The sequence below is a fragment of the Fundulus heteroclitus genome, unplaced genomic scaffold, assembly GCF_011125445.2.
Source record: "Fundulus heteroclitus isolate FHET01 unplaced genomic scaffold, MU-UCD_Fhet_4.1 scaffold_40, whole genome shotgun sequence".
Classification (NCBI taxonomy): domain Eukaryota; kingdom Metazoa; phylum Chordata; class Actinopteri; order Cyprinodontiformes; family Fundulidae; genus Fundulus; species Fundulus heteroclitus.
The window spans coordinates 1,070,964-1,083,932 of record NW_023396813.1 but is presented as its reverse complement, the minus strand read 5'-3'; the positions used below and the strand labels follow the sequence as shown (position 1 = coordinate 1,083,932).

The 12,969-nt window shown below is 43.6% G+C and overlaps 1 protein-coding gene and 1 long non-coding RNA gene across 2 annotated transcripts in view; one reads left to right on the top strand and one right to left on the bottom strand.

The window, feature by feature from the left end:
- Positions 1-11,305, bottom strand: part of npr3 (natriuretic peptide receptor 3) — a 114,350-nt gene extending 103,045 nt beyond the window's left edge. Inside the window, exon 1 of the mRNA XM_036130983.1 lies at positions 10,233-11,305. Coding sequence (XP_035986876.1) covers positions 10,233-10,884 — 652 coding nt within the window. The 5' untranslated portion in view covers positions 10,885-11,305. The remainder of the gene's footprint in view (positions 1-10,232) is intronic.
- LOC110367714 lies at positions 3,932-5,647 on the top strand. The gene is made up of 3 exons (XR_002427669.2): positions 3,932-5,110; positions 5,182-5,508; positions 5,578-5,647. It is a non-coding gene; the product is annotated as an uncharacterized LOC110367714 (long non-coding RNA).
- Positions 11,306-12,969: the final 1,664 nt, after the last annotated feature.

Genomic DNA, 12,969 nt, shown 5'->3' with positions numbered 1-12,969 from the left:
GGGACTATGTCTCCCGGCTGGCCTGGGAACGCCTTGGGGTTCCTCCTGAGGAGCTGGCCCAAGTGGCTGGGGAGAGGGACGTCTGGGCCTCCCTACTGAAGCTGCTACCCCCGCGACCCGACCCCGGATAAGCGGAAGACAACGGACGGACGGACGGGATAGAATGTAGAAACAAAAAAAAGAACATTTGAAAACAGTAAAACAGTTTAACTAGAACAGTCAAAGGCAATTTTAAACAAATGTGTTTGTAATCTTGATTTAAAAGAACTCAGGCTTTCCGCACTTTTACAGTTTTCTGGAAGTTTGTTCCAGATAAGCGGAGCATAGGAACTAAATGCTGCTTCTCCTTGTTTAGTTCTGGTTCTAGGTAAGCAGGCTGGAGCCAGAAGACCTTAGTGGTCTGGAAAGTTGATACGCTGATAACAAGTCTGTAATGTAATTAGGTGCTAAGCCATTCAGGGATTTATAGACTAACAGAAGGATTTTAAAGTCTATTCTCTGAGATACAGGGAGCCAGTGTAATGACTTTAGAACTGGGGTTATGTTCTCTACTTTCTTAGTCTTAGTGAGGACGCGGGCAGCAGCGTTCTGGATCAGCTGCAGCTGTCTGATCCACTTTTTAGGCAGACCTGTGAAAACACCATTGCAGTAATCAATTCGACTAAAGATGAATGCATGGATTAGTTTTTCCAGATCCCTTTGAGACATTAGTCCTTTAATGATGGAAATGTTCCTCAGGTGATAGAAAGCCGACCTTGTAACTGTCTTTAGGTGCTTTTGGAGGTTCAGGTCTGAGTCCATCACTACACCCAGGTTTCGGGCCTGATTAGTGGTTTTTAGCTGAAGCGACTGAAGCTGTGTGCTAACTTTTGATCTCTCCTCTATTGGTCCAAATATTATTACTTCAGTTTTGTTTTTATTCAATTCAGCAAGATGTGCACCAACAATTTGTCCTCCTTTGAACTCACCTATGTCACCCATAATGTTGTGTGCATTGCAATATTTTGAGCAAAACTGTGCTCTTACCCTGATAATTGGACCTTCACACTCTGCTCTTATTGGTTCAATGTGCAATTAATGATGATTGGCCACCAGGCTGGTCCAATTTAGCCATGAAACCTCCCACACTAAAATGAGAGGTGTTTCAGTTTCATTGTCCAACCCCTGTATTTAGTGCATTTCACTTACTGAATTGAGTTACTGAAATAATTGTCTATACTTTTATTTATTAAGATTTAATTCTAGTGTTTATGTAAGGCAGAGGTTACAAATGTAAATGTTATGCCTTTTGTTTGGACCGTTTTTTGCCTTTTCTTCTTTCTATTAAAAACGGCTCTAAGAAAAGAGGTGGAAACAACACCCCCAAAATGACGCTTGTGGCCAAAAAGTGTATTACGTCAGTAATGGTTTAGGACTACCGTAGCAAATGAATGGGAAACGTTGACTGTCGGCTGTCGCCAATTAGGTCATTAGCTGCGTCTCAGATCGAAATACGCAGTTTGCAGCTCTGCAGACGCAGAGTTTTCCTGGTCAGCAGGTTTTGATGAAGACAAATCCTTTTCACTCAGAAGGTTTGATTTAAAATCCCCAAGCGATGAGAGCCTACGACCAAGGAACTCGGAAGCTTTGCCTTTGACGGTCATGCCCACCACCAGGCCGGCGCCTTCTTCAACTTCTTCAGAAGTTGAACAATTCTAATTTATTATATTGACTTGTGGAATGAAATGAAATCATTTATCCCTTGTAATTTTAATGATAATGGCTTACAGATAAAACTGATAATTCAGTGTCTAAGAAAATTTGAATATTGTGAATAATATTGTTATAGCATATTCAAAGAAAGTTGAGTGGAAGGAAAGCATGGTAAAAAAAAGTTGCACTAGTAACAGAAATTTTCAATTAAAAACTATTCATTTCGGTTTCTCTTTTTGATGTGTCATGTCTGGCAGTGCAGTACTAATTGCTTTATTAATACCAAAGAAAGCTCAACAGATTTACTTTCACAAGTGGAGCATTAACTGCTTCCACAATAGTGCCCGCTTGATATGTATGCAACAATTTTTTATTGGGTATTATTTTATTACTTAAAAGTCAATGGACACAGAAACAGAAATGTGAAAGAAAGAAAGGAAGAGAGAAAGGTGAGGCAAAACATTAAAAGGGAGAAAAGGTGAAAAAAATAGAGCAGAGGAAAAACAGAGTGCTCGGAGTCTGCTTCTACACCTAAAGAAAGAGAAATAGAAAGAACAACAAAACCAAAATAGAAATTACCTATATTAATTATTACAAAACAACCAATGCCTATGATAACATCACCAAAAATATGCAGTATTGTTTAATATAAGAGGCATTTAGTGACAGCCAATGCTAACTATAGGGTTTAACTGAATAGAAGCATATCTATAAGAACCTGGGTCAGAGCACCTATGGGTATTTGTAAGAGTGTGGGAGTGTGAGAGAGTTGTCCATCCATCCATTTTCTAACACGTCTATCCCTGTGGGGTTGCGAGGGGTGCTGGTGCCTATCTCCAGCTGTCAATGGGACCAAAGATCAGGAGTGAGACAGCACACACTCGACCACCCAGCCCCGGACATTGAGAGTCACCAGTGCACCAGCAGGGGAAGTCTGACATGGAGGGTGGGCCCCACATTCAGTGGAGACCTGAGATGTCCCAGGAGAGGGTGCAGCCCAAAACCCAACCAGACAAAAGTACAATTACATAATCACAGGCATGCAGTCACATTCACACATTCTCACAGTCAAGAATTTGGGGGGGAAAAGAACTGAATTGTTGCTCTGTGGTCCAAAGTCCTCCTTGTGTTTTATCCACACCGTTATTTATTCTTTACACAATTTCCATCCACCCATCCATCAATCCTCTTCCACTTATCCGGGGTCGGGTCGCAGCTTCAGTAGGGAGGCCCAGACGTCCCTCTCCCCAGCCACTTGAGCCAGCTCCTCTGGGGGAATCCCAAGGCGTTCCCAGGCCAGCTGAGAGACATAGTCCCTCCAGCGTGTCCTGGGTCTTCCCCTGGGTCTCCTCCCGGTGGGACGTGCCCGGAACACCTCACCAGGGAGGCATCCAGGAAGCATCAGACCAGATGCCCAAGCCACCTCAACAGGCTCCTCTCGACATGGAGGAGCAGCGGCTCTACTCTGAGTCCTCCCCGGATGACTGAGCTCCTCATCCTATCTCTAAGGGACAGCCCAGACACACTACAGAGAAAACGCATTTCGGCTGTCTGATCAGTGACCAGTCGAGCCGCCCAGTCGCTTTGACCGTCGGTACACATCAGCTGCTTACCTCCCTTACCGCTGGTGTCCACCAGCGTGTTCGAGGGTTGCCGCCACGACATGCACCGACAACCTTGCGGCCACAGCTCCAACTAGCTGCCTCAACAATAGAGGCACGGAACATGGTCCACTCAGACTTGATGTCCCCCACCTCCCTCGGAACTTGTTCAGAGTTCCCCCGGAGGAGGGAGTTAAAGCTCCGTCTCACAGGGGACTCTGCCAGATGTTCCCAGCAAACCCTCACAATACGTTTGGGCCTACCAGGTCTGGCTTCTTCCCTCACCATCGGAGCCAGCTCACTATCAGGTAGTGGTCGGTGGAGAGCTCCGCCCCTCTCTTTACCCGAGTGTACAAGCCATGCAGGCGCAGGTCAGATGAAACAACAACAAAGACGATGACTGAACTACGGCCTAGGGTGTCCTGGTGCCAAGAGCACATATGGACACCCTTATGCTTGAGCATGGTGTTCGTTATGGACAATCCATGACGAGCACAGAAGTCCATATGCAATGACAGTGGTTCCACTGTCATTGCCCACGGGAGCGTTCAAGTCCCCCAGCAAAACGAGGCCCCCAGGAGGAACACTCCAAAAAGGGTGGGTAATCTGAACTGCTGTTTGGTGCATAAGCACAAACAACAGTCAGAACCCACGTCCCAAGAGCCATCTTCTTCAGCCGAGGATCAGAACAGCAAGGTCCCCACCCTTAACTGCCACCAATTGCACAATGCACCGACCCCTTTGGCCCCTCCGACAGGTGGTGAGCCCATTGGAAGAGGGACCCATGTTTCCTCTTCGGGCTGTGGCCGACCGGGCTCCATGGGTAAAAGCCCGGTCACCAGGTGCTTACCACCATGTCCCACCTCCAGGCCTGGCTCCAGAGTGGGGCCCTGGTGACCCGCGTCCTGGCGAGGGAACATGACGTCCATTTATTGTATTCATCATAAGGGGGTTTTGGGCTGCTCTTTGTCTGGTCCCTCACCTAGGACCTGTCTGCCTTGGGTGACCTTACAAGGGGCCCCTGACAGCATAGCTCCTAGGGTCATTGGGACACTCAAACCCCTTAACTTAATTAAATACACTCACATTACAGCCCTGGTATTTCACCTGACAAGTGAGAGCATGGACCAGTCCTGGACTTCTTCATTAATTGGTGCAAAACAACTAATTATGAATACAACAAAAACAAAAGAAATGCGTGCTGACCTTCAATCATTCACCATCGCCTTAATTGACAAAGAGGTAACTAAAGCTACAAATATCTGGGCATAATTTGGGACTGTCATTTGAAATGGGACTCTTGGGCTGTCTGTATTCGTACCAAGACTCAGCAGAAACTGTACAATTTAAAGAAAATGGTCTTTTAGAGGCAATGGTGCAATGCTTTTAATGTCTTAAACTGAGTGCATTTTAACAATTTGTAGTATATGTTAGTTATGCAATGCCACAGAGGTATCAATACCTTGTCGACTGGGAGGGCTGCGGTCCCAGTCGACATGGGTGCCCGGCTCCTCCATCCCTGATCCAGCGATGATAGACTCTTTTTGGGCCTCTCGCCCCTCCACGTCCTCCTCGGGGCCGCCAGATGGCGACCGTTGACAGGGGTGGAGGGGGGGGGGTTGTTGTCAGGATTCTGCAGGCAGTGCTATACAGCTCTCTGCCAGCACTGCCTGCTCTCTCCCTCTCTCTCTGCTCACAGGTGATTGTAGGTGACAGGTGGGCGTGGTGCGCACCTGCAGCTCATTCAGCGGCACCGTGCTGAGGCATAAAGGCAGAGAGCGGACAGCAGGAAGACGCCAGAGTGTTAACCTTAAGTGGTATGCTTCAGTGGCCACTGTCTCGACAGTTTCTGTTCCCAGTGCTAATCCTAGTTTCCTGTTTCTCTCAGGTTGCCTCACGCTTTGAATTCCACTCTAAGCGTCCGCATGTGTTTCCTACATCTCATGTCAAGCCTCTGTGTTCTCTCCGTTCTGGATCCTGCTCTGGGACGTTACCCCCGTGCTCCCTTGGTGTTACTAAGTTGAGCTGAGGCCATCTCCAGTCAACCCTGGTTCCTCCTGCTGCCATCTGCTCCCTGCTTCGGTCCTGCTCGGATTGCCTTGCTTCATATGCCCGCTCACCTGGCACTCAGTTACCTGGTTCCATCTTAGTCGAAGGCTCAGCTGAATCCCTCTCCATGCCCCACTCCCCCCGGATAGGTTTCCCAAGCCCGGCGGTAAGCACTCCACCCTCAAGTACAGATCGATCTCCACGGCCTGAACTAATTAGCTGTTCTTATTTACAGAGTGATCGGCTCCGTTCTGTTGTCGCTGTCAGGCACTCGAGCTGCAAGCCTATCCTGCGTTCCTGTTCCCACATTATTTAATAAACATCTTAAACTGCTGCCTGCCTTCTGAATTGTGTTCTGCATGTGTGCTAAACATGTTAAAACCATGATATACACACACGGTATAAAATAAAAAAATAATTTTTATATATATATATATATATATGGAGAGAGAGAGAGAGAGAGAGAGAGAGAGAGAGAGAGAGAGAGAGAGAGAGAGAGAGAGAGATAGATAGATAGATAGATAGATAGATAGATAGATAGATAGATAGATAGATAGACAGACAGACAGACAGACAGACAGACACACAGGTCAGTCAAAAGTAGCCGGTCAACGGCGGCAAATCGCCGTCTGTAGCAGCTCTTGCCGCCGCCTACTTTTCCCCGATTATACATCCCAAAAATCACCTTAGCATCTGTCTCCACTGAGAGCAACATTAACGAGTGATTGGGTTCCTTGTTCCAACCGAGATGCTACTTTTCCGATCAAAACACAGACCGGTGTTATGCCGAAAAGTGCATCCCTGCTGAGATATGCATCCCCTGTGGCGGGAGCGCGCCTCACTCTGTACAACTGAATATCGACGAAGAAAACGGATTAAAATGTGACCAACGCAGTTACTTGTTCTTAAATTAATGATATCAAAACGTTTTATTAACCCTCTTGCGGGAAAAAAAACTGTTGTTATTTGGCAGATGTGTTTACAAAATTACAGGAAATAACTTCTATTTATGGCTCTAACACCACTTTTTCCTCTTTAAAAGCCAATGTTAAATGATGTGTTTGTTTATAACAGCCACCAAGAAAAATCTCTCTACAATTACACTGTCGCGCTGCGCTAAAGGATCCTGTCTATTGCGCAATACGCGATTAATTCAAAAAGTTCTGAAATCATTCTTGCACCTTCCGCAACAGGTTGCTGTCGTAAAAACGGACATGGCTACGACAGACTTCTCATCTCCTTCGCTTATAAAGCTGCGATCTAATCCTGTTTACATGAAATAAGCCTGCTCTCGAGCAGGTTTAAGCTGGCGCACATGTTGCTATGACAACAAGTCCAGGATGAGTTCGGAAGAACCAAATGATCCAAGATCATGCCAAATCGTCAACAATCCAGCTAACTGAGTTAGCCACGTACGAAGAACGGGCCCCAGCAGATTAAATAGGGGAGGAGAAAGAGGGGAAGACAAGTGAGAGTGATTAGCAACAGGTGAATGACATGACGGTGATGAGCTGAGGGAGAGCAATGACATGAGAGACAAGGAGGAAAACAGAACTTAACAAGAACACAAAAACCATAAAGAATATACAGACTCTATGAGAAACATGGCTCACTACTAACTAACTGAGCTCAAAACAGAACAGACAGGTAAGAAAACAAATATCTAACAGAAGCAAGAATAAACTAACCAAATCTGTAATATTCTAGGCTCTGTTTTGGTTTGTTCACTCTCCTGCCTTAGGTTCTCTGGCTGCTTTGAGTTTTGTCTTGTCTAGGTTCCTGATTTGCTTGTTTACAGTTAGTTTATCCTGTTTTGGTCATCTGTGTTAGTCTTGGCTTTATCTTCTGTTTTAGTTTTATACTTCGGGGTTGTTTCTTATAAGGTCTGGTGTAGTTTGTTTCTGTCCACTTGTCCTCTCAGCTTTTTAGGTTTGGTTTCTGATCTGTTCTTGTTTTGAGCCTCAGCACTGATGTCTGGTCTAATTACTTACTCTGCACACCTGCCTAACTCCACCCCTGCTGCAATCACCTCTCACCAGTTTCACCTGCCTCCACCTCCATATATACTGTTGAGACCAGACATCAGTGCCAGGTCGTCTTGTTGGTCTTGTCATGTTTTTTGGGTGAGTCAATCCTGATCTGATGTTTGTTTTTTTGGAATTTTGACCAAGTTTTTCCCTTCCAGAGAACCTGAGTTATTTTGCCATGTTACCAGTCAGTTTCTGTTCCTATGAAGTTCTGGATGTTTTTTATTAGTCTTTTTGATTATTCAGTCCTTTTTGCATTGCTCTGCTTTTTGTTAAATAAATCCCTTTTTTAAGAACCTCTGCTGGTCTGGCTGAATTCTGGGTCCGCTGCCGTGATTCATTACAAAATCCATATTGACAGAAACCCTGAAGGTATGAACATAATCTGCAGACTACTAAACAATACTAAAAGCTGAAAATACAGATGCACAATCCCCAGGAACTTAAAACTAAAAATATTCAAGCCCCTGGGGATTGTCACGGGGTATGGAGACCCATTACTCCAAAAAGACATCCAACAACTGTAAATATATTTATTGGATAAAATGAGTTCCAGCAAACTTAAGAGTTGCCTTTGACACTACCTAGATACACCTACTCACAATTTTTCCCTTCCGTTCTGATCCTGATCCATGAATTTGGATACCTGCCAAAACTGAAATTATTTCAATGTGGGATGCAAACATTCGACTTGAGATTACTTGTCAATTAATAGTTTATCAGATTAAAGTTTGTTTCATCCGATTAACTGATAATGTCCACAGACCTTTTTTGGTGCAGTAGTATGGCCGCCATCCAGAAAAAGATTCCGCTGCTCATCCTTAAGCGGAGCCAAACCATAGTAGTTGTAAAATAAATAATCATGGTACAGGCATGCCAGAACAGGAACATTTCAAACAGAGTCAAGTGTGGGATTATTTTACACCAATGTTAGCCTAATGGTCTTCTTTTGCATTTGAACAACCAATTTTGATTGTCACCGTTAAACCTGTTGATCCACTATGCAAAGATACTGCCTATTAGGCTGAGTTTACCTGTAGCTCCTCAGACCAAAGAAGTCTCTTGGATAAGATGCAAAATGTTTAAACCACTTTTGCTACCTGGATTATTGAGATGCATCTGGACACTATTTTACACCGTTTATTGACAACAAAGATGCAGAATGCACTTTATGCAGTTCTGTTTTCAAACAAAATCACTCAAAGACCTAAAGAGCACTATTCAGCCATGCTACATGATGAAGCAGCATCAGCTTCCCCACCACAACTTGCTGATGTACTAGGAAGGCAAGAATGTGATGACAGAAAAGCAGAGGGCATTACACAAAAAATTGTATCATGATAGGCAAAGACATGATGCCAGAAAGAACACTTTTTCTAAGTGTTATATTATTATCTACTCTATTTATCTTACCTTATTTGTTTCTCTTCAGTAACCTAATGTCTTCCTGTTTAGTCATATAGGGCCCCATCCCTAGATGATATACAAAATGCTGTGAATGTATACAAAAAGATTAACATCTTCTCTGTGCACTAACAAAAACTGTGTTCAGAGCTTGAAAGTGTACAAAATAGTAGTTGAATATTATTCAAAATGTTTGTATTTAACAAGTAGCAAGGACGCTGAGATTTTCCTCAGCATCCCTAAAGCACCGCTCTGTTTGAAAAAGTTTGGTGATCCCTGGCAAACAAGATACCAAGAGATACGCATTCATGTTTTTGGTAAAGTAGTCACAGGATTTCACTCTTTTAGGTCTGACTGATTTGAAGCTCTTGGTTTGGTGCTGCTTGACAGCATGATGTCTGACAAGCATCTGACAGCAATCACAACTCGATGATATTTTAAGACCATATTTTATAAACCTATAAACAACAGCTCACATATTACTCATTGAAGGGCACATTAGAAATGTTTCTTTAGAGAGAATACTTTGATATGAATCACCTAATCAAACACCATAGCAGACATGCACACAGATAAACCCTTGTCTGGTTCCATGTCCTTGAATAAATGAAAGAAATATTGAGATGTTGATCCATAATGCATAGCGGCCCAGCGGGAGCAAACCAAAAACCCAGCAGAAACACCTGATTCCAGCTGTGAAACGTGGTGCAGTGACAATGATTTAGGTTTGTTTTGCAGCCACAGAACCTGGGCACCTTTCGGTCAAGAGTCAGCCATGAAGTCAGATGTATGCCTCTGTATTTTGGAGTCAAATGTGAAATCAAACGTCCAACAGTTAAATCTTGGCTTAACTTCTGTCAGCAACAGGCCAGTGACCAAAAACACTGCAGCAAATCTACAACAGAATGGCAGAAAAACAAAAGAATGAAGGTGCTAGAATGGCCTAGTAAAATCCTGACTTTAGAACTGTGGGACCTCAGGAGAGCTGTTTGTAGATAAATGTCAGCAACTCTCAGTGAACTGAAACAATTTGGGAAAGAAGAGTGGGGCAACATACCTCCTTAACAGTGTGAGAGACTGATAAAGCCAGACAGCACTGATTACTGAGTTACTGCTGCTGAAGGTGATTCTAGCTGGTAAATAATGAGAGGGAGGAGATTATTCATTCATTGCACACTATTTGACTGCCTGCATAGTTACTTCATTTTTAGAAACTAAAGATTAGTTGAGATGTTTAGACCTTTTTTGGATTTTGAAATGCTAAATTTGATGGGCCCTGCACCCAGAATATATTAAATTTACTGTTAATAGTTTTGACTAAATAGTTTGCAGATAAATTATTATCTGAAATAGGTTCATCTAACCAATTAAATGTTGTAGATGACATTTTGAAATAATTGTTGTGGTTATTAACAGATGCATTTACAGTTTAAAGTAAAAAGATTTAAAGCTGGTTTACCTTCAATGTCCTGGTTAGTCTTGAAGATGTCTTCAATTTTGAAAGGGGCCTCTTGATGAATTATTTCAAATTCAACATTATAGTCGTCCATCAGATGGTAGACTCCCTCCATAGTGAAGTAACAGTCCCGCTCCTTCATGTCGTCCTCGATGAGCAGCAGTGCGCTCTTCCAGGTGAAGTGCTCAAACATCGCGGTGAACGTCTCTGCCATTTTCACGTAGGACGGGGCGATCCGAGTCAGGTGAGAGTACTCCGTCCCTTTGTTCTTGAAGGCGGTGGCCAGAGCACCTGCAGATATCACCGGGATTTTCCAATGGGATGCGAGCCTCACCACACCTGCCGCCTCGTACTCACGCACCGGACCGATGATCAGGTCGGGCTTCTGGCCACACGACCTGTCCGCCAGCGCGAACAGAGCGCGGTTGGCCGGCTCCGAGTTCTCAAAGTGGATGTTAAAGTGGAAGCCGGGATATTCTGCCTTCAGCCTGTCCTGTGCGTAACGGATCGCTGGTGCGACTCTTGCGTGTGAAAACAGATAGGAGTTGTTCTGTGGCAAAAACACCAAAACCTCAATTTCCTCCGAGAGCGAATCAGTGACAACTGGGTTGAAGATGACCAAAAGCAACAGAAACAGTTCAGTCAAACGTGCCATGGCGCCGTATTCAAAGTTCCGTCCCCAGATAAAGCCCAAATCTGCGCTAGAGTGGTGTTATTCAAATGCTTCTTCCCAAGTTGCTCCTCTCAGCAGCGCACTGAGCTGCAAACAGACAGCCGTGGTTAAAGGCTTCCAAACCCAATGACCAGGTAAAAGAAGAAATCTTCTCAGATGTGTTTTGGTCTGCGGAGTCAAAGTGTGTCCCAGTACTTGGTCCGGTCAGACTTTTGGATCCCTGCAGCTCCAGTCCGGACAGACGCGCTGCCTGGCTCCAGTCTGGAGTTTTGAAGCATCCTTTCAGGATTATTCCTGCGTCACGAAGCGCTGCCCACCTCCATCTTAAAGCTACACTGCTGCGGAGCTCACAATGAGCCACTTCAGCACGGCGCAGCTACGCTCTCTGCAAGGCTCTGTGCGCTCCAAACTGCTCACAGAAGGCTGAACTTTCCTCAAAGTAAGCGTGGAGTGGGAGTTTTAAAGATGCATTCAGTAGACTGCTAGCACTGTATGCGATATTATGCACAAAACTTGTTAAACTCACTGGGATGGCTGAAAAAGGGAAGAAATAGGCAGAGGTATATTTTTTTATTTTTTTAGACACTCTGCAGTGAACTTAAAATTTCACTCATCTCAGAAAACAGAAAATATCAAAACATTTATTTCAAAGGATGATTTCAAAATTCCAAAAAAAAAACAACAGATCATATGCCCCTGTCATTATTGAAGATTTTAGGATTCCAGTGAACCACAGTGAGACTCATTATCTACAAATGGAGAAAACATGGAACACTGGGGACCCTTACCGAGAGTGGGTAGCCTATTTGTCCAAAAGTGCATCATCTCATCCAAGCGGTAACAGAAAGAGTCGTCTTAACTGCTCCTTTATTCAGGGGTTACCACAGCCAATTATTGCAACTTGCTCACAGACTTGGCAGAGATTTTACACCAGATGCCATACCTGTCACAACCAGGATGTGAACCCAGGTCCCCCAAATTAAAGTCATAGACTTAATCCACTATGATCTTTAGAAACATATTCTGTGGACAGACGAGATAAAAGGGTGAACTGTTTAAGATTTGTGTCCAAAACTAACACAGCCGTTCAAGGACAATGAACATACATACAGTATCAACAGCATGATGGTGGCAGTGTGACGGTCTGGGGCTGCCGTGCTGCATCGTGACCTGGATGGCTAGAAAAAGAATGTATGGCCATCAGTGTGTGACTTTGAGCTCAAGTACATTTAAGTTTTACAAAAATGTAAGAAAGAGAGGAAATCTGAAAAGATGCAAATACTTTATCCTAGAACTGTGATTGAGACTGCTACTGTGATTCTGTGATGAACTATTAACCAATATCTAACAGATGACCTGTTAAATCTTACATTAAACAAATGCTATATTTACGACTCTTTCAATAAATAAACCCACAGATAGTGATAATCCAAACAGGACATGTCTCAGTGGGTCACACTGTGACACTGAGTTTATTTTACTCTCTGTGCACCATCCTGCCTATCAAAATATTTATTTAATGTAGCATCCTGCTTTTTTAGGACATTCCATTCTTTTGCTCTTTGTTCTGCTTGTAGATGTAAAAAAAACCAAAAAAAAACAGGAACTTATAGGACAAGGAATTACACAAGGATGTATTTTAGAGTCAAATTAGCGGCATCAAAAGATCAGAAATGGTCAAACTTTCCAACTTGGAATTTCTGTCTGTGCTCACAGAAAAGAACAGATGGTTCTGGAGCACAACAGAAACTGATGTTTATTAGTGCATCCTTATGCTGGTATCTATGATGCAAAACCTGAACACTTTCCTTTTTTGAAGAAAATACTTCAAAATAAACTGATCTGTGGAGCTGCACATTCCAAAATTGCCAAACTGTAAGTTTAAATTGACTGCTGTTGCTCTGGGGATGAGTATCAGTACTATGTAGTGTGGACTGATAAACTTTCTCAGATCATGTCAGCTTAAAAACATAACTTCTGGTTCTAATCTTCATAGTAAACACCTTTGTCTGTATGACTACAGTACATGTAGTGAAATGTCACATGTGGTTAAATATAGTTGGACTT